The sequence below is a fragment of the Eptatretus burgeri genome, chromosome 12 (genome assembly GCF_056783735.1).
Source record: "Eptatretus burgeri isolate ZD-2024b chromosome 12, Ebu_testis_v1, whole genome shotgun sequence".
In the NCBI taxonomy this organism is placed as follows: Eukaryota; Metazoa; Chordata; class Myxini; order Myxiniformes; family Myxinidae; genus Eptatretus; species Eptatretus burgeri.
Window position 1 is genome coordinate 6,590,012 of NC_140972.1, and position 13,825 is coordinate 6,603,836.

The 13,825-nt window shown below is 46.4% G+C and overlaps 1 protein-coding gene across 4 annotated transcripts in view; it reads left to right on the plus strand.

The window, feature by feature from the left end:
* Positions 1–3,280: 3,280 nt before the first annotated feature.
* The window catches only part of MAP2K5 (mitogen-activated protein kinase kinase 5), a 307,732-nt gene continuing 297,187 nt past the window's right edge, over positions 3,281–13,825 (plus strand). For all 4 annotated transcript variants that reach the window (XM_085849335.1, XM_085849333.1, XM_085849334.1 and 1 more), the window contains exon 1: positions 3,281–3,586. In XM_085849335.1, coding sequence (XP_085705461.1) covers positions 3,485–3,586 — 102 coding nt within the window. In that variant the 5' untranslated portion in view covers positions 3,281–3,484. The remainder of the gene's footprint in view (positions 3,587–13,825) is intronic.

Here is a 13,825-nt window from a genome sequence, read left to right on the forward strand (position 1 = left end):
TATATTGACCTTGATCTCACAAATCCTCCCTTACAACTACAATTATAACTACTACCACTATAATCACCTTGATCTCACAAATCCTTCCCTACTATCACTACCATTATATTCACCTTGATCTCACAAATCCTTCCCAACAAGCACAATCATTACATTCACCTTGATCTCACAAATCTTCCCTTAAGAGCACAACCATTATAATAACCTTGATCTTACAAATCCTCCCCTAGTCGCACTACCACTATAATCACCTTGATCTCACAAATCCTCCCTGACTAGCACTACCATTAAAATCATCTTGATCTCACCAATCCTCCCCTACTAGCACTACCATTATATTCACCTTGATTTCACAAATCCTCCATTCCTACTACCACCAGATTCACATTTTTTGTTTACTATGTCGAGGCTCGTGGAGTAGCTAGAACATAGAATGTAACAAAACAAAAGGAACAATAAAACGAGAGGGGGTAGGTATGAGGAACAAAATAAATGGTGCCAGACAACAAGGGATGTGAAGGTGAGGATGAGAGGTATGGGGAGAATGCAAAGGTGGAAAAGATGGATAGAGAAAGCAATTTTTTTCATTTTTTGAGGGGGGCATTTGGGGAGGATGATCTGCGATGGTGGTGAACAACTGTCTTAAAGACCGAGAAGGAAGAATGAGATTGAAGAGGATGTAAAAGGTGATTCCACAGGTGGGACAAAAGAGGAATAAATGAGTGGAGGTGAGCAGTGATCCTGGATTTAGGTAGTTTCACCACATGATGGACCGTGTGTGACCTGCAGATACTTGGGGGAGGGGGGGTGAGGATAAAGTACAGAGAGGGCAGAGGGTGCAAGACCAGAAAGGAGATGGTCGAAGATAGAGACCACTTATCTGTCTGTGATGGTGAAGTCATCGGCCCATAGAATGAGCTTCATCGTTGGGAGATTCCATTGATCTTGAAGGCCTTGGTTTCCACATCGTCAAGCTGAGCAAGACCTCAGGCGAGGGAGCCAGCCCACAGGGGCGAGCAGTACTCCATCAAGCTGCGGATGAAGACGTTGTCGGTGGATAGGAGTTCAGGTGTGCCAAGGAAGGCCTTTGTACGACGGAGGATGCCCTGTCGGTGGCTGGCTTTTTCTCAAGCCAACTTTGAAATGTAGATTGCCAAAGAAAGATCATGACTGATAGTGAGACCCACGAGTTTGAATGACTGAACTTCCTCAACAGGATTTTGAAGAAAGTATATGGAGGTTTTTCCAGATGGTCCTTTCTGAGAGTGATTGTGAGAGTGTGAGATTTGTCAGGATTGAAAGACATATTCCAAGTGTTTGACCAGTTTGTGATTTTTGTCAAGGTCTGAGGAGAGGGAAGAGTCTGCAGCTTGCTTCTGTGAAGAATGAGGGATGCGATGGCACAGGGTGGAGTCATCAGCAAATGGATAAATCTGACAAATGTTACTCCAACGGATCACACCACAACGTGTGACCTTGATCTCACAAATCCTCTCCTACCACTACATTCAACCTGATGATACAAATTTTCCACCACCACCACAACCACCACCACCACAACCACCACCACCACAACCACCACCACCACCACCACCAGTCACGTTGTTGACAGAAATCATGCCCACAACCATATTCACATTGACCATGGCTGTTTTCACACAGAACATTTTTTTCTTGTCATGGAGTTGCTTTTCCAAAATAAAAGTTCAAATCTCACATGAAACAAAATTTACCCACGAGGCAGGTTACCTACCGCCCTCCCCTCCCCTTCCCTTCAACACACTGAACTTACAGGTTGGTGGTTCACCACCTCCCCTCTCCCTCCTCCCTCTCCTCCCCTCACCAACCTCCCTCTCCTCCCTCCTCCTCTCTCCCCTCTCTCCTTCCCTCTCTCCTCCCCTCTCCTTCCCTCTCTCCCCTCTCTCCTCCCTCCTCTCCTCTCTCTCCTTCCCTCTCCCTCTCTCTCCTTCCCTCTCCCATCTCCTTCCTCCTCCCCTCTCTCTCTTCCCTCTCCCATCTCCTTCCTCCTCCCCTCTCCTTCCTCCTCCCTCTCCTTCCTCCTCCTCTCTCCTCCCTCTCTCTCCTTCCCCTCTCTCCCCTCTCTCCTCCCTCCTCCCCTCTCTCTCCTTCCCTCTCCCCTCTCTCTCCTTCCCTCTCCCATCTCCTTCCTCCTCCCCTCTCTCTCCTTCCCTCTCCCATCTCCTTCCTCCTCCCCTCTCCTTCCTCCTCCCCTCTCCTTCCTCCTCCTCTCCTCCTCCTCCTCTCCTTCCTCCTCCTCTCTCTCCTTCCCTCTCTCTCCTTCCCCTCTCTCTCCTTCCCTCTCTCCCCTCTCTCTCCTTCCCCCTCTCTCCTTCCCCTCTCTCTCCTTCCCTCTCCCTCCTCCCCTCTCTCCCCCTCTCTCCTCCCTCCTCCCCTCTCTCTCCTTCCCTCTCCCCTCTCCTTCCTCCTCCTCTCTCCCTCCTCCCCTCTCTCTCCTTCCCCTCTCTCTCCTTCCCTCTCTCCCCTCTCTCTCCTTCCCCCTCTCTCCTTCCCCTCTCTCGCCTTCCCTCTCCCTCCTCCCCTCTCTCCCGTTCCCTCTCCCTCCTCCCCTCGCTCCCCTTCGCTCTCCCTCCTCCCCTCTCTCCCCCTCTCTCCCCTCTCTCTCCTCCCTCCTCCCCTCTCCTTCCCTCTCCCCTCTCCTTCCTCCTCCTCTCTCCCTCCTCCCCTCTCTCTCCTTCCCCTCTCTCTCCTGCCCTCTCTCCCCTCTCTCTCCTTCCCCCTCTCTCCTTCCCCTCTCTCTCCTTCCCCTCTCTCCTTCCCCTCTCTCCTCCCTCCTCCCCTCTCTCCTTCCCTCTCTCCCCTCTCTCCCCTCTCTCTCCTCCCCTCTCCCTCCTCTCTCCCTCCTCTCTCCCTCCTCCCCTCTCCCTCCTCCCCTCTCCCTCCTCCCCTCTCCCTCCTCCCCTCTCTCTCCTTCCCTCTCCCCTCTCTCTCTCTTTCCCCTCTCTCTCCTTCCCTCTCCCCTCTCCCTCCTCCCCCCACCAACCCACGTCACTGACCGTCTTCTCCCGTGAAATCCATATCCACTTGTGTCACCGCTCTTCCCCACCTGTTATAAAAGTGCCACCTGACAATGTTGTCACCACAAAATAAACGTTTTTCACATAAATGAATTCATCCAAAAATTCTCAACAACACCGTATCACCATGACGACACAACATGCTCATTCTTATCAAATTTCTCAGGTTTAAATACAAACCATGGACCAGTGGGGGCTCCGTTTCGTACCACGTGACCCGAACTTCCATGAACTTCGCACAAAAACCACATCTTGGAGCAACTCGGGATGAAACCCCGTTGGGTTCGCTTCCACCGGGAGTCCGGGCCGGACTTTTATTGATTTTGTTCCAAGTCGCGGATGGTTGAAATCATCGCAAAGTCGGCAAAAGGGCGACAATGAGAAACTCCCCTTTCGCCGCGTAGACGAGAAAACATGCGAAAGCGCTCATGGACACGCAAACGGTGGTCGTTCGGATTCGGACCCCGGACAGCAAGGACATGGACTGGACGGTGAACGGGCCGTTACAGCTCACCTTCCGTGACGTGCTGGTGAGTGGCCTAGCTCAGAACCCCCGTGGTCATAGATATTAGTGGGAGCTGCGTGCGCCCTCTCCCCTCAAGTCACAAGTCGAGCGCGGTTAAACTGTGTAGGCCTCTGAGGGAAGGGGGGGAAATCTGACGTGAAGCGAAGAGCTCGAGTCCATGAAAGTGTTCAACAATACGATGATTTGAACTCGTTTCGATGAAGGCAGAAGCTAATGGCGAAGTTCGTTTATTTCCCCGGAAATCCCTTCACGTTATGAACAACCCGGCGGTATCAAGAGCCGGCCAATGTCGGATTAACGAGAGGAGCTCGGTTGGGAGCGTGTGTGTGCTCGCGTCTGAAGCTGTGCGATCATCGAGCGGACAACCTTTTAAAATGGAGCCGAAAACCGTCCTGATGAGGATCGGGCGAGCCGTGCCGCATCTTGGAGCACGCTGTCCTCCCTCGTCCTGATGAGGATTGGGCGAGCCGTGCCGCATCTTGGAGCACGCTGTCCTCCCTCGTCCTGATGAGGATCGGGCGAGCCGTGCCGCATCTTGGAGCACGCTGTTCTCCCTCGTCCTGCAGGCGTTCCATCGCACGGTGTCTCGAAAGGAGTAGGCCGAAGTGTGCCGGTACATTTGATCCATTCTCTGCCGAGGTTAAAATGCGATCTGCAAGTTGATTATTCACAAAGCGATACGATTGCTCTTATGTTAACTTGAAACGACAAAAATGACGTTAATATATCGAAGAAAGTAGTGTATCTATTGATTACGTACGCAAATATGGCAATTTTTTTTGACGCATTCCCCAGACACCTGTTCGAACGTAGGGCAAGGTTAAATTGACAGGGATAGCAGGTTAATAATTGGGCATGCGTCCCACTACCAACCAGCAAGAGGATCAACCACCAGGAAAGGAAGAGAGAGTTCGGTGCGGGCATATTCCGATTCAGAATGTTCTGCTAATTGTGACATTGGGTACATATTAAAATAGAGAATTCATTTGTAGGACCCCCATACCCACCCGGCACAGTCTTGAGAAAAAGGACGTGGAAGGGCCTTTCAAACTCTTGCTTTGCATTTCCGAGCACGAGATCTCCACATTTCCGACAAGCCACCATTTTGTCTGAATCTGGATATTCCCCAACGCTGAGAGCCTGATTGTTAAATTTGATTGGTCTTCTGTTCTCTTTTTAATGGGTGACGTCCGAATTAAGGGGTGAGGTCCGATGGCACCAAGCTTCTGCCCTGCCTCACCCACGATACTCCTCCACTTCCCTCTGTCTTCAGCCAACTCTCTCCATCTCGAGATGGTCTAAAATTTTGTCCAAGTACTGCTAAACTGGAGGTTTTTGAAAGTGGTTGATTTGTGTTCTCCAGTGTTCAACTCTATAATTCAATTTAAATTAAAAAAACGTTTTTTTTTTCTGAAAGTTTACCACCGTTGACGCAGTCACTAATTGCAACACTATTTTTAACACGTTTCATTCGATCTTCGTGCCTGTTGTTTGTGTCCTTTATGACATCCTTAAAAACAGTAAGTTTCCTGTTTGGAACGATTTAAAATTTTGTTTGATTGCCAGATAAGCAGATAGAGTAAAAATATTATCCACTACTCTCTGCGCATGTGTGATCCGTACGAGATTTCGTACAATTTGCCAAATTCAGAGCCAAAGTTCCGCTAAATTACAGGTTTGTGCTTTGATTTGTGTTCTGCAGTGTTCAGAGTATATAATTCAATTGAAATTAAGTTGTTCCTTGTTCATAGACTGACTCTGTGGAAAGACAGATGATGTGGACCAACTGCTTCTCCCTGCTTTTCGCTTCGCACGTGGGGTAAAAATGTTGCACCCGCCGGGGGATGGCGTTGATTTTTATATAAATTGGGCAGAGATTCACATGATTTGTTCGGGTATATTTGTAATGTGGTCTGTCTTGTTCACTGTTGTGTTGGACCCAAGGAAAGTTATATTTTGGAGAGGTAATTCGGATATTCTGATATATCTTGAGAGATTTCATCTCCTTCCGGAGGAAGTGATGATTGAACTCCGTCTTATAGAGCGGAAAAGGAAGTGACTTGCAAATTTGGGCGATTTTTCAGGGTTTTTCAAGAGAGTTCTTGCCCAGTAAGAAAAACACAAGAAGCAAAGTGCAAAAGAGAGATGAAGAGAGAGAAGCCATGAGTAGGGAGAGATGCAAGAACCAGAAATGAGCTTGGAGGAACCTGTCTGGGAAGAGGGACACGTCTGAGTCTGGTGCACATTGAAGAGGCTGGGTGATTGCTTCCTGCCTTTCTCTGTTCAGGCAGTGCGTGCTGCATTCCTTGATGAGCATACTTAGGGTACGCTCAACATGGGGAATCCACCAGGCCGTTGTGGTGTGACCCGGTGGTGTCGGAGTCAAGCTGTCCATCACAAACCTGCAGACCGTCTTCCAGAATCCATCAACTCCTTTGCAATGTGGAGGATTTACTTACCTCACACGTAACCTATAACAGGGACTTCCACTGTTATAGGCCATGTTTCTATGTGCTCAGCAGCTCCATGAATGAAAGGTTTCCTTGAGAGAATCAACAACCAGAAAGTCTGGTTAACAACAAAGTCCACGACAGTGAAATCAAATACCTCATGAGTCCATTGCTCTGGCGCGTTGTCCTTGTACTGAATGTGGGGAAGTGGTTGGTTTTGCAATCAGTGTACAATGAATTGATGCCTTTTATTTCAGCACTGTGTTTTTTTAAAAATTCCATTCGTTGGGGCATATTCCAGGATTAAAACAAAGCATGGGGAGATCCAGACGATAGTTCTGGCATTGAGAATCCAGAAACCTGCTTTGTCGTTCTGACGGCCCAGACTGCGTGACCCACATAAGAGGGACTTATCGGCTTCACGACTAAGAAAATCATCACCCGAGTCGATGGTTAAACTACTCCCCCGGGATCACAACAACAACATGTGGAATTGTATCAAATATAAATAAACATAATAACCATGTGCAGTGTCACAAGAACCCTTGTACACAAACTCTATAAAACTGTATCACAAACTTCACACCTATTCACCAACATTGACCTCCATACATTGCAGTTTCTGACTCCAAATCATGCTATAAAGTTCCTTATTCTCGACACTTAAATTGGAATCGATCACGACGACCACATCGAATCCAGGACATGCTTGTGTATGTAGGTTTAACAAATTAATAATATACACATTAAAACTACATATTATCTGTGTAAGGATTAAATAGTCTTATATATATATATATATATATTATATATGTGTATGTATATATGTATATATATATATAATTGTTGCGGGCCAGAGGTCCGGTGGCGAGAACGACCGCTAGGTGGGGGAAGTTACGTCGTCTCCCACCAGACTCCCTGAATTGTAGGCCGTCCCTCTCGGATAATTTCGTGAGGCGGTGGGTCGCTTAACCGACCGTGGATGCCAATATATCAACCGCGTGGCATAGGGTCTTTTTGTCTCGAACCAATTTACCTAATTGACCACGCGGTTTCGACTTCCGGGGAACCACGCCCTCGATACGCCTTGCCCGATCCAGATCACTCTACCAACTACCAACTCTACCAACCACCTTTCCGGATCGGATGCAGCCGAGCGGAACTACCAAGGACGTACTGGCTAGAATGAATAGATTATTGGGGATAAGACCCGGCTAAACTTAGATCCGAACCATGCTGGACCAATGATGGAAAAGACGAAAACGAACTGGGAACATTTCTACAGTAATTTATTTACAATAAAGCGCGAAAGTTATGTGGTGCAGGTAACAGGTTTATTGGGTGTGTTACGCAGGGGAAGATGAGAGAAAGATGTAGTGCGACAATTTTACAGCAACTTACAAAGGAGACACAGAGCAGAATTGTCGCAAGAATAAAACAGGCAAGATTTACAATGATAAACTAAAAACACTTATGCAGTTCTACTTAAAGATGGCGCCACACACTCAGATGTGCACTCAGACGAAAATAAACCCAGATGTTTGCAAAGGACCCCCGCAGCCAGAGAGGGAGGTGAGCTGAGATCGCAGTTCCTGGGGTACCTGAACGTTGGAGGGAAGGGATGCTCCATGGTACGGCACCTGTCAATGGTCATGCGGCTCGGTCCACGGCCGCCCGTGTGGAGACCGTGTCTGCGAAGGAGCCCGGGTCAAGTAGAGCGGAGTCCGAGGCGGGGATCAGGGTTTCCAGCTTACTCCCAAGATGACTCACTTTCCAGCTCACCAGATGACTCACTTTCCAGCTCATTCGCTCTCCCTCTCAGCACACCAGACTACGAACCCTCAGACCCTCTCACTACCAACCAATGAACTCTCTAACTCTTTCACTCTACTCTGAGGATGGTGTCGTAATTTTTAGATCCCCCTGGGTGGGGAGGGTCCTTGGCGAAGTTGACGTCACCGTCCGCCCTGATTGGACAGGGCCTTTATGGGGTCCGCCCTTTCTGGGCGGGATTTCGGCCAGGCCGGGAAAGCCCGCCCACTCCACTTGTGTTTGAGGAAGGTGGCCGGTGGTACAGCCAAGATTGAATTGGAACGTTTGGAGAAGCCGAATAGGAACTGCGACAGTGAAGATTCTGCCTCGGAAAAACGACCCTCCGGAGACAACAGATGGGCAATGGTGCGCTGTGGCCAGCGAACCGAGGGCTGCAAGCACTATGGTACCGTGGATCGTAATGGAGGGGATATAAAGATTCATTAACCTAACTAAAATCATCACAATGCACCCCTTTTGCTTTCCCACTACACACAAAGAAGGGATCTATCTGCACATATACTTAATGGCATAACTAACTTCAGGACAACTGTATGTTTGTCTGCATACAGTTTCTTGAACCGTAACAATATATATGTATATACGTATATATTTGTGTATATATATATATATATATATGTATATGTATATATATATGTATATATATATATATATGTATATGTATATGTATATATATATATATATATATATATATATATATATATATATATATATATATATAATATTGTTATGGTTCTAGGAACCGTACGCATACAACATACAGGTGTCCCAAGTCAGTTATGCCGTTAAGTATATGTGTAGACAGAACCCCTCCTTGTGTGTAGTGGGAAATCGAAGGGGTGCCTTGCGATGTTTTTTTAGTTAGGGTAATAAATCTTTATATCCCATCCTCCATTGCGATCCACGGTACCCGAGCGCTTGCAGCCTTCAGTTCGCTGACAACAATGTACCACGGTCCATCTGTTGTCTCTGGAGGCTCGTTTTTCCGAGACAGAATCTTCGCTGTCGCAGTTCCTATTTGGCTTCTCTAAACGCTCCAACTCTTTCTTGACGAGTCCACACACGTGGAGTGGGCAGGCTTCGCCGGTGCCTGGCCGAGGCCCCGCCCAGAAAGGGCGGACCCATGGAGGTCCTGTCCAATCAGGGCAGACAGCGGCGTCGGCTTCACCAAGGCTCCTCCCTGCTGAGGGAGGTCTATAAACCACGACACGATCCTCAGTCTTGAGTTCTTTGGGGGTCATTCGTTGACTTCTTTGGGGGTCATTCGTTGACTTCTTTGGGGGTCGTTCGTTGACTTCTTTGGGGGTCGTTCGTTGACTTATTTGGGGGTCGTTCGTTCAGTTCTTTGGGGGTCATTCGTTCTGTGCTTGGAGGCCGGAGTTGGTTGGAAACGAAGGGGTTACTGCTGCTTGGCTCCGCTCACGTCTCGCCCCGACGGCCTGACTACTGGTCCCGGCCCACTCGAGCTCCTCCACGGACCCGAACTCCACACGGGCGGCTGTCGAGCTGACTGCACGACTGTTGGCAGGTGCCGCACCAACGAGCATTCCTTTCCCCGAGACTCAGGTACTCGAAAGAACTGCGACCTCAGCCCGCCTCCCTCCCTGGCTGCAAAAGTCCTTTGCCTTCAACTGGGTTTATTTTGTCCGAGTGTGTGTCTGAGTGTGTGGCGCCATCTAATAAGTAGAAACTGTATAAGTGTTTTCGATCATTGTAAATCTTTACTGTATCATTCCCATGTAAGTCTGCTCTGTGTCTGCTTTGTAAGTTGCTGTAAATTGTCATACTACATCTTCTTTCTTTCCCCCGCATACCACCCCAATAAACCTGTTTCTGCGCCACATAAATTTCCTCGTTTATTATAAATAAATTATTGTAGAAATGTTCCCATTTCGTTTTCGTCTTTTCCTTCATTGGTCCAGCATGGTTCGGATCTGAGTTTAGCCGGGTTTTTATACCCGATAATCTGCTCATCCTAGCCAGCATGGCTTTGGCAGTTCCGCTCGACTGCATCCGAACCGGAGTTGGTAGTCGGTAGTTGGAACTCTACCGCAGTCGGAAGTGACCCGGTTCGAGCAAGACGTGCTGAGCGCGTGGTTCCCTGGTAGGCGACACTGCGTGGTTAATTAGGTAAATTGTTTAAAGACAAAAAGACCCTACGCTACATGGTGGAGGTATTGGCGTCCACTGTCGGTTAAGCAAGCCGCCTCACGGAATTATCCAAGAGGGACGGCCTACAATTCCGGGAGTCTGGTGGGAGACGACGTAACTTCCCCCACCTAGCGGTCGTTCGCGCCACCGGTCCCTGGCCCGCAACAATATATATGTATATACAGTGGAACCCCTCATTTGGACCAAACCAAGGGACTTGGCCAAAAGTGGTCCGCTTAGCCGGTTTCACCATTTGGGTAGTGACGTGGATTTCTATCCTCGCACCGCGTCGTGATCGAAAGGATTCTTTATATTGTTGAGGGATCTTGTCCTCCTCGAGGATTCAACGTCTAGCTGACTTGGTGTTGCATGTATCGGGATAAAATAAACCACAGAAGTCCAGGAAAAATCAATGTCCACAAGGAGTTCTTTCTTCTGTACAATTTATTTGCTGTCTTTCTCTCTTTTTTTCTCCCCCCCCTCCATATATCCATCCCATTTTATAAGCAGAGAGGGCTTTTGATCGCAAAGAACAGAATGTACAGCTTATCAGCCCGGTCACCTTGTACTTGCAGAATAACCAAGCAATGTCCAAAGTGTCAAAGAAAGACAAGATTATAAGTAGGTGGTAGGCCTTAACAACTAAATAATAGAACAGTAGAGGAAAAAAACACAAACACTTTGACCTACTCAGACTGAGGCAAAGGTTTCTTGTCGAGAGAGTAATAATTTCCCCAACAGTAGGTTTTCAGGTAAATATGTACAACTTCCTGAATACATTTAATTCCTAAATTGAATAACTAAAAGGTCCCATGACACTCAAAACTTTCTGGTTGTTATCTTGCCAAAACAATTTTTTTGCAAGAAATGTTAGTCAGCTTGTATGTTTTTTTTTTTGTTTGTTTGTTTGTCTGTAATCACGTATAAAAAATTCTGCAGAGCACAGTTATCATTGGAAATTTTTGTAACTTCGCATATCAGAGGCCTATAGAGGTCCCTTTCAGCGCATAAAATTTTGAAGGTCAAGGTCAAAGGTCAAGGTCACTTTGTCGCAATTCAGGGGAGTCGATGAAACCCTTATTTTTTGAGTAATTTTGATCGGATCGTCTTCAAACTTCATGGGAATATAGTTCATGGTCTGGCGCTCAGCTGATTAATTTTTGGTGGCGATTGGCCTTGACCTTCATATGTTTTTTTTTTTGTCTGTAATCACGTATAAATCACTCTGCAGAGCACAGTTAACATTGGAAATTTTTGTAACTTCGCATATCAGAGGCCTATAGAGGTCCCTTTCAGCGCATAAAATTTTGAAGGTCAGGGTCAAAGGTCAAGGTCACTTTGTCGTCGCAAATATGGGGAGTCGACGAAACCCTTATTTTTTGAGTAATTTTGATCGGATCGTCTTCAAACTTCATGGGAATATAGTTCATGGTCTGGCGCTCAGCTGATTAATTTTTGGTGGCGATTGGCCTTGAGCTTCATGGTTAACGCCAAAGGTCAAACGTATTTGACCCCAAGGTCAAATTTTCAAGTTTTAGGAACCATATCGTGTAGTACCTCAAATTGAACACCTCGATGAGTGCTTTCTAGATATGTCAAGCTTGAGACATTATGACGTCATTTGGTGACGTTATGAGGCAAACGCATATTTTTCATGGTTACTCTGAAGAACGATTCTCATCGGAATCTCTCGTCGGCAGATATTCCTCAAGGAGTCGCTCCTGGTGGATAGCAGCTCTGTTCACCTCAGTGTGACCTTAAAGAAGTCACACGTGGTCACCTTTTGGCAAGAAACGGGTCACCCTGCGGGTGACATTGGTTTTTTATTTATATCTTAACTTGATCTTCCTAGTGAATAAATCACCCATGTTTCTTTTTTAAAATCAACAATGGGATAATTAGACCGATATTTCGAACATTTCTAATACTTTTCACAACTTGCTATTCCCCGCCCCTCAAAAAAGTTGAGTTCAGCGAACCGCACGTCATGTGACCGTTGACGTCATCTACAGAACGCGACTCGCACACAGTGGATTGATTAGATGTCGCGCGCCGTATAAAATACGTACAAATGCATTGTGCACATGTGTTTGCTATCTCACTGATATTCTTCTGATGAATGAATGTCTAGTTGGTATTGCTACGTCTAAGTTATGAGAAATAAATTACAAGTGGAGGCAACCCAACAGCACTGTTGTTGTACAAGCACTTATACCTAGGCAGTTGGCATGTGAATCACTTTTTAATTAGGGAGCAAGCATAATTCATTTCAGAATTTTCTAATTTAAGACAATATTGGTGATGCAGCATGTTTCTGGTGGCAAGAAAAAAAAATCTATACACCGAGGACAATATGCTCTTTAAAATCTCAACGTTTTCACAAACGTCAACTGCATGCCTGGTAGGGTAAGGTTCGCTTAGAATAATGAATGTCCCTGCTTCTCTGACACATCGACAAAGGTATCGGGTAGGCAACATGCTTTGTAAAGGCACATGAGGAGTATATTTTGTTGCTGTACAAGTGGGTCAGAATAATACAGTTTGCACCGGCACATAAACGAATATACTTTTTGCAATACTGTAAAGGAATTGATACTGACTGCACATGGTAATTTGCCCAAAATATTACAGCAATTAAAATGTAAAGTACAATTATTAAATATAAATATATACATATAGTGCAAAGATAATGAGCAGACCTGCGCAAAGAAATGAAAACTGCAACAGAAAAGAAATCTTCTTGTTGACTTCTGTATAACTTTGCAATGAAGCTTACAAACAACAAGTAACAATGCAGGAATACCCATGCCCACCCAAGATAAAAAAATAATGATGACAATAAATGTCCATTTGGATATCTGTCAAAATGCCCACTTCACGCTTCCTAATATCCCGATACTCCTATTACACAGCCTCATAGCCTCGGGACTCTTACGCATTGACTTATACATTGTGTGCATGCTAATACAAGGTACTTGTCAACTCTAGAGTCTAGACTAGTCCGATAAATCCATCGTCCGTCCGACTAGGCCGATAAATCTGACGTGCTGTAGCTTTCTTTTATTATTCTCTTTGCTTCATTGTTTCCTACTGGCGCTACATGACGACAGTAGGAATAAAATAAATAAAAATGCAACAGACAATCGTGTCACAAGGTGTGTTCTGCACACAAGTTTTCATCATATCCGGACAGTGAGATTGCTTCGTTTTATGCGTGGAGAGATACGGCCGATGACATGGGCTGGCCTTGCTTGCGATTCATTTGGCGCGGTGCAACATGTCCGCTGCGCTGCGCTGGTCACGTCACCTCACCAAAATATTTCTGATAGCGAGCAGTATGCATGTCGAATTTACATTATTGAATTACGAATAGGATTTAGTCCAACCAGTTGTTATTGCCAAGTCTTCCTTCGATGTCCTCCTTATCATCATGAACGCCGGGAATTTCATCGCCAGTTTCCTCTGCTTGTCCTGCTTCGGGCTCGAACTGGTAAGGCCGTATTCCATTTCCAGCTGCCTGAACTTCACCTCCTGCGACTACATTATCCGACAATTCTCCATCTGATTCAGACCAAAATCCTTCATTTCTCTCCCACTCACTGTCGCTACCAGACAAATCAAAGTCCATGTCATCCATTATTCAAAACCAAATGTTTGATTTTTTTTAAAGCAGAAATGAACGAAGTGCTTGAGTCGACCAATCAAATGTGGAAAGACACAGGAAGCTCATAGAATCACGTAGACCACCAACCCGAGTAATTTACGTGCAGCCTTTGTTGTTCTGGAGATGACGTCATGTGGGTTATGCC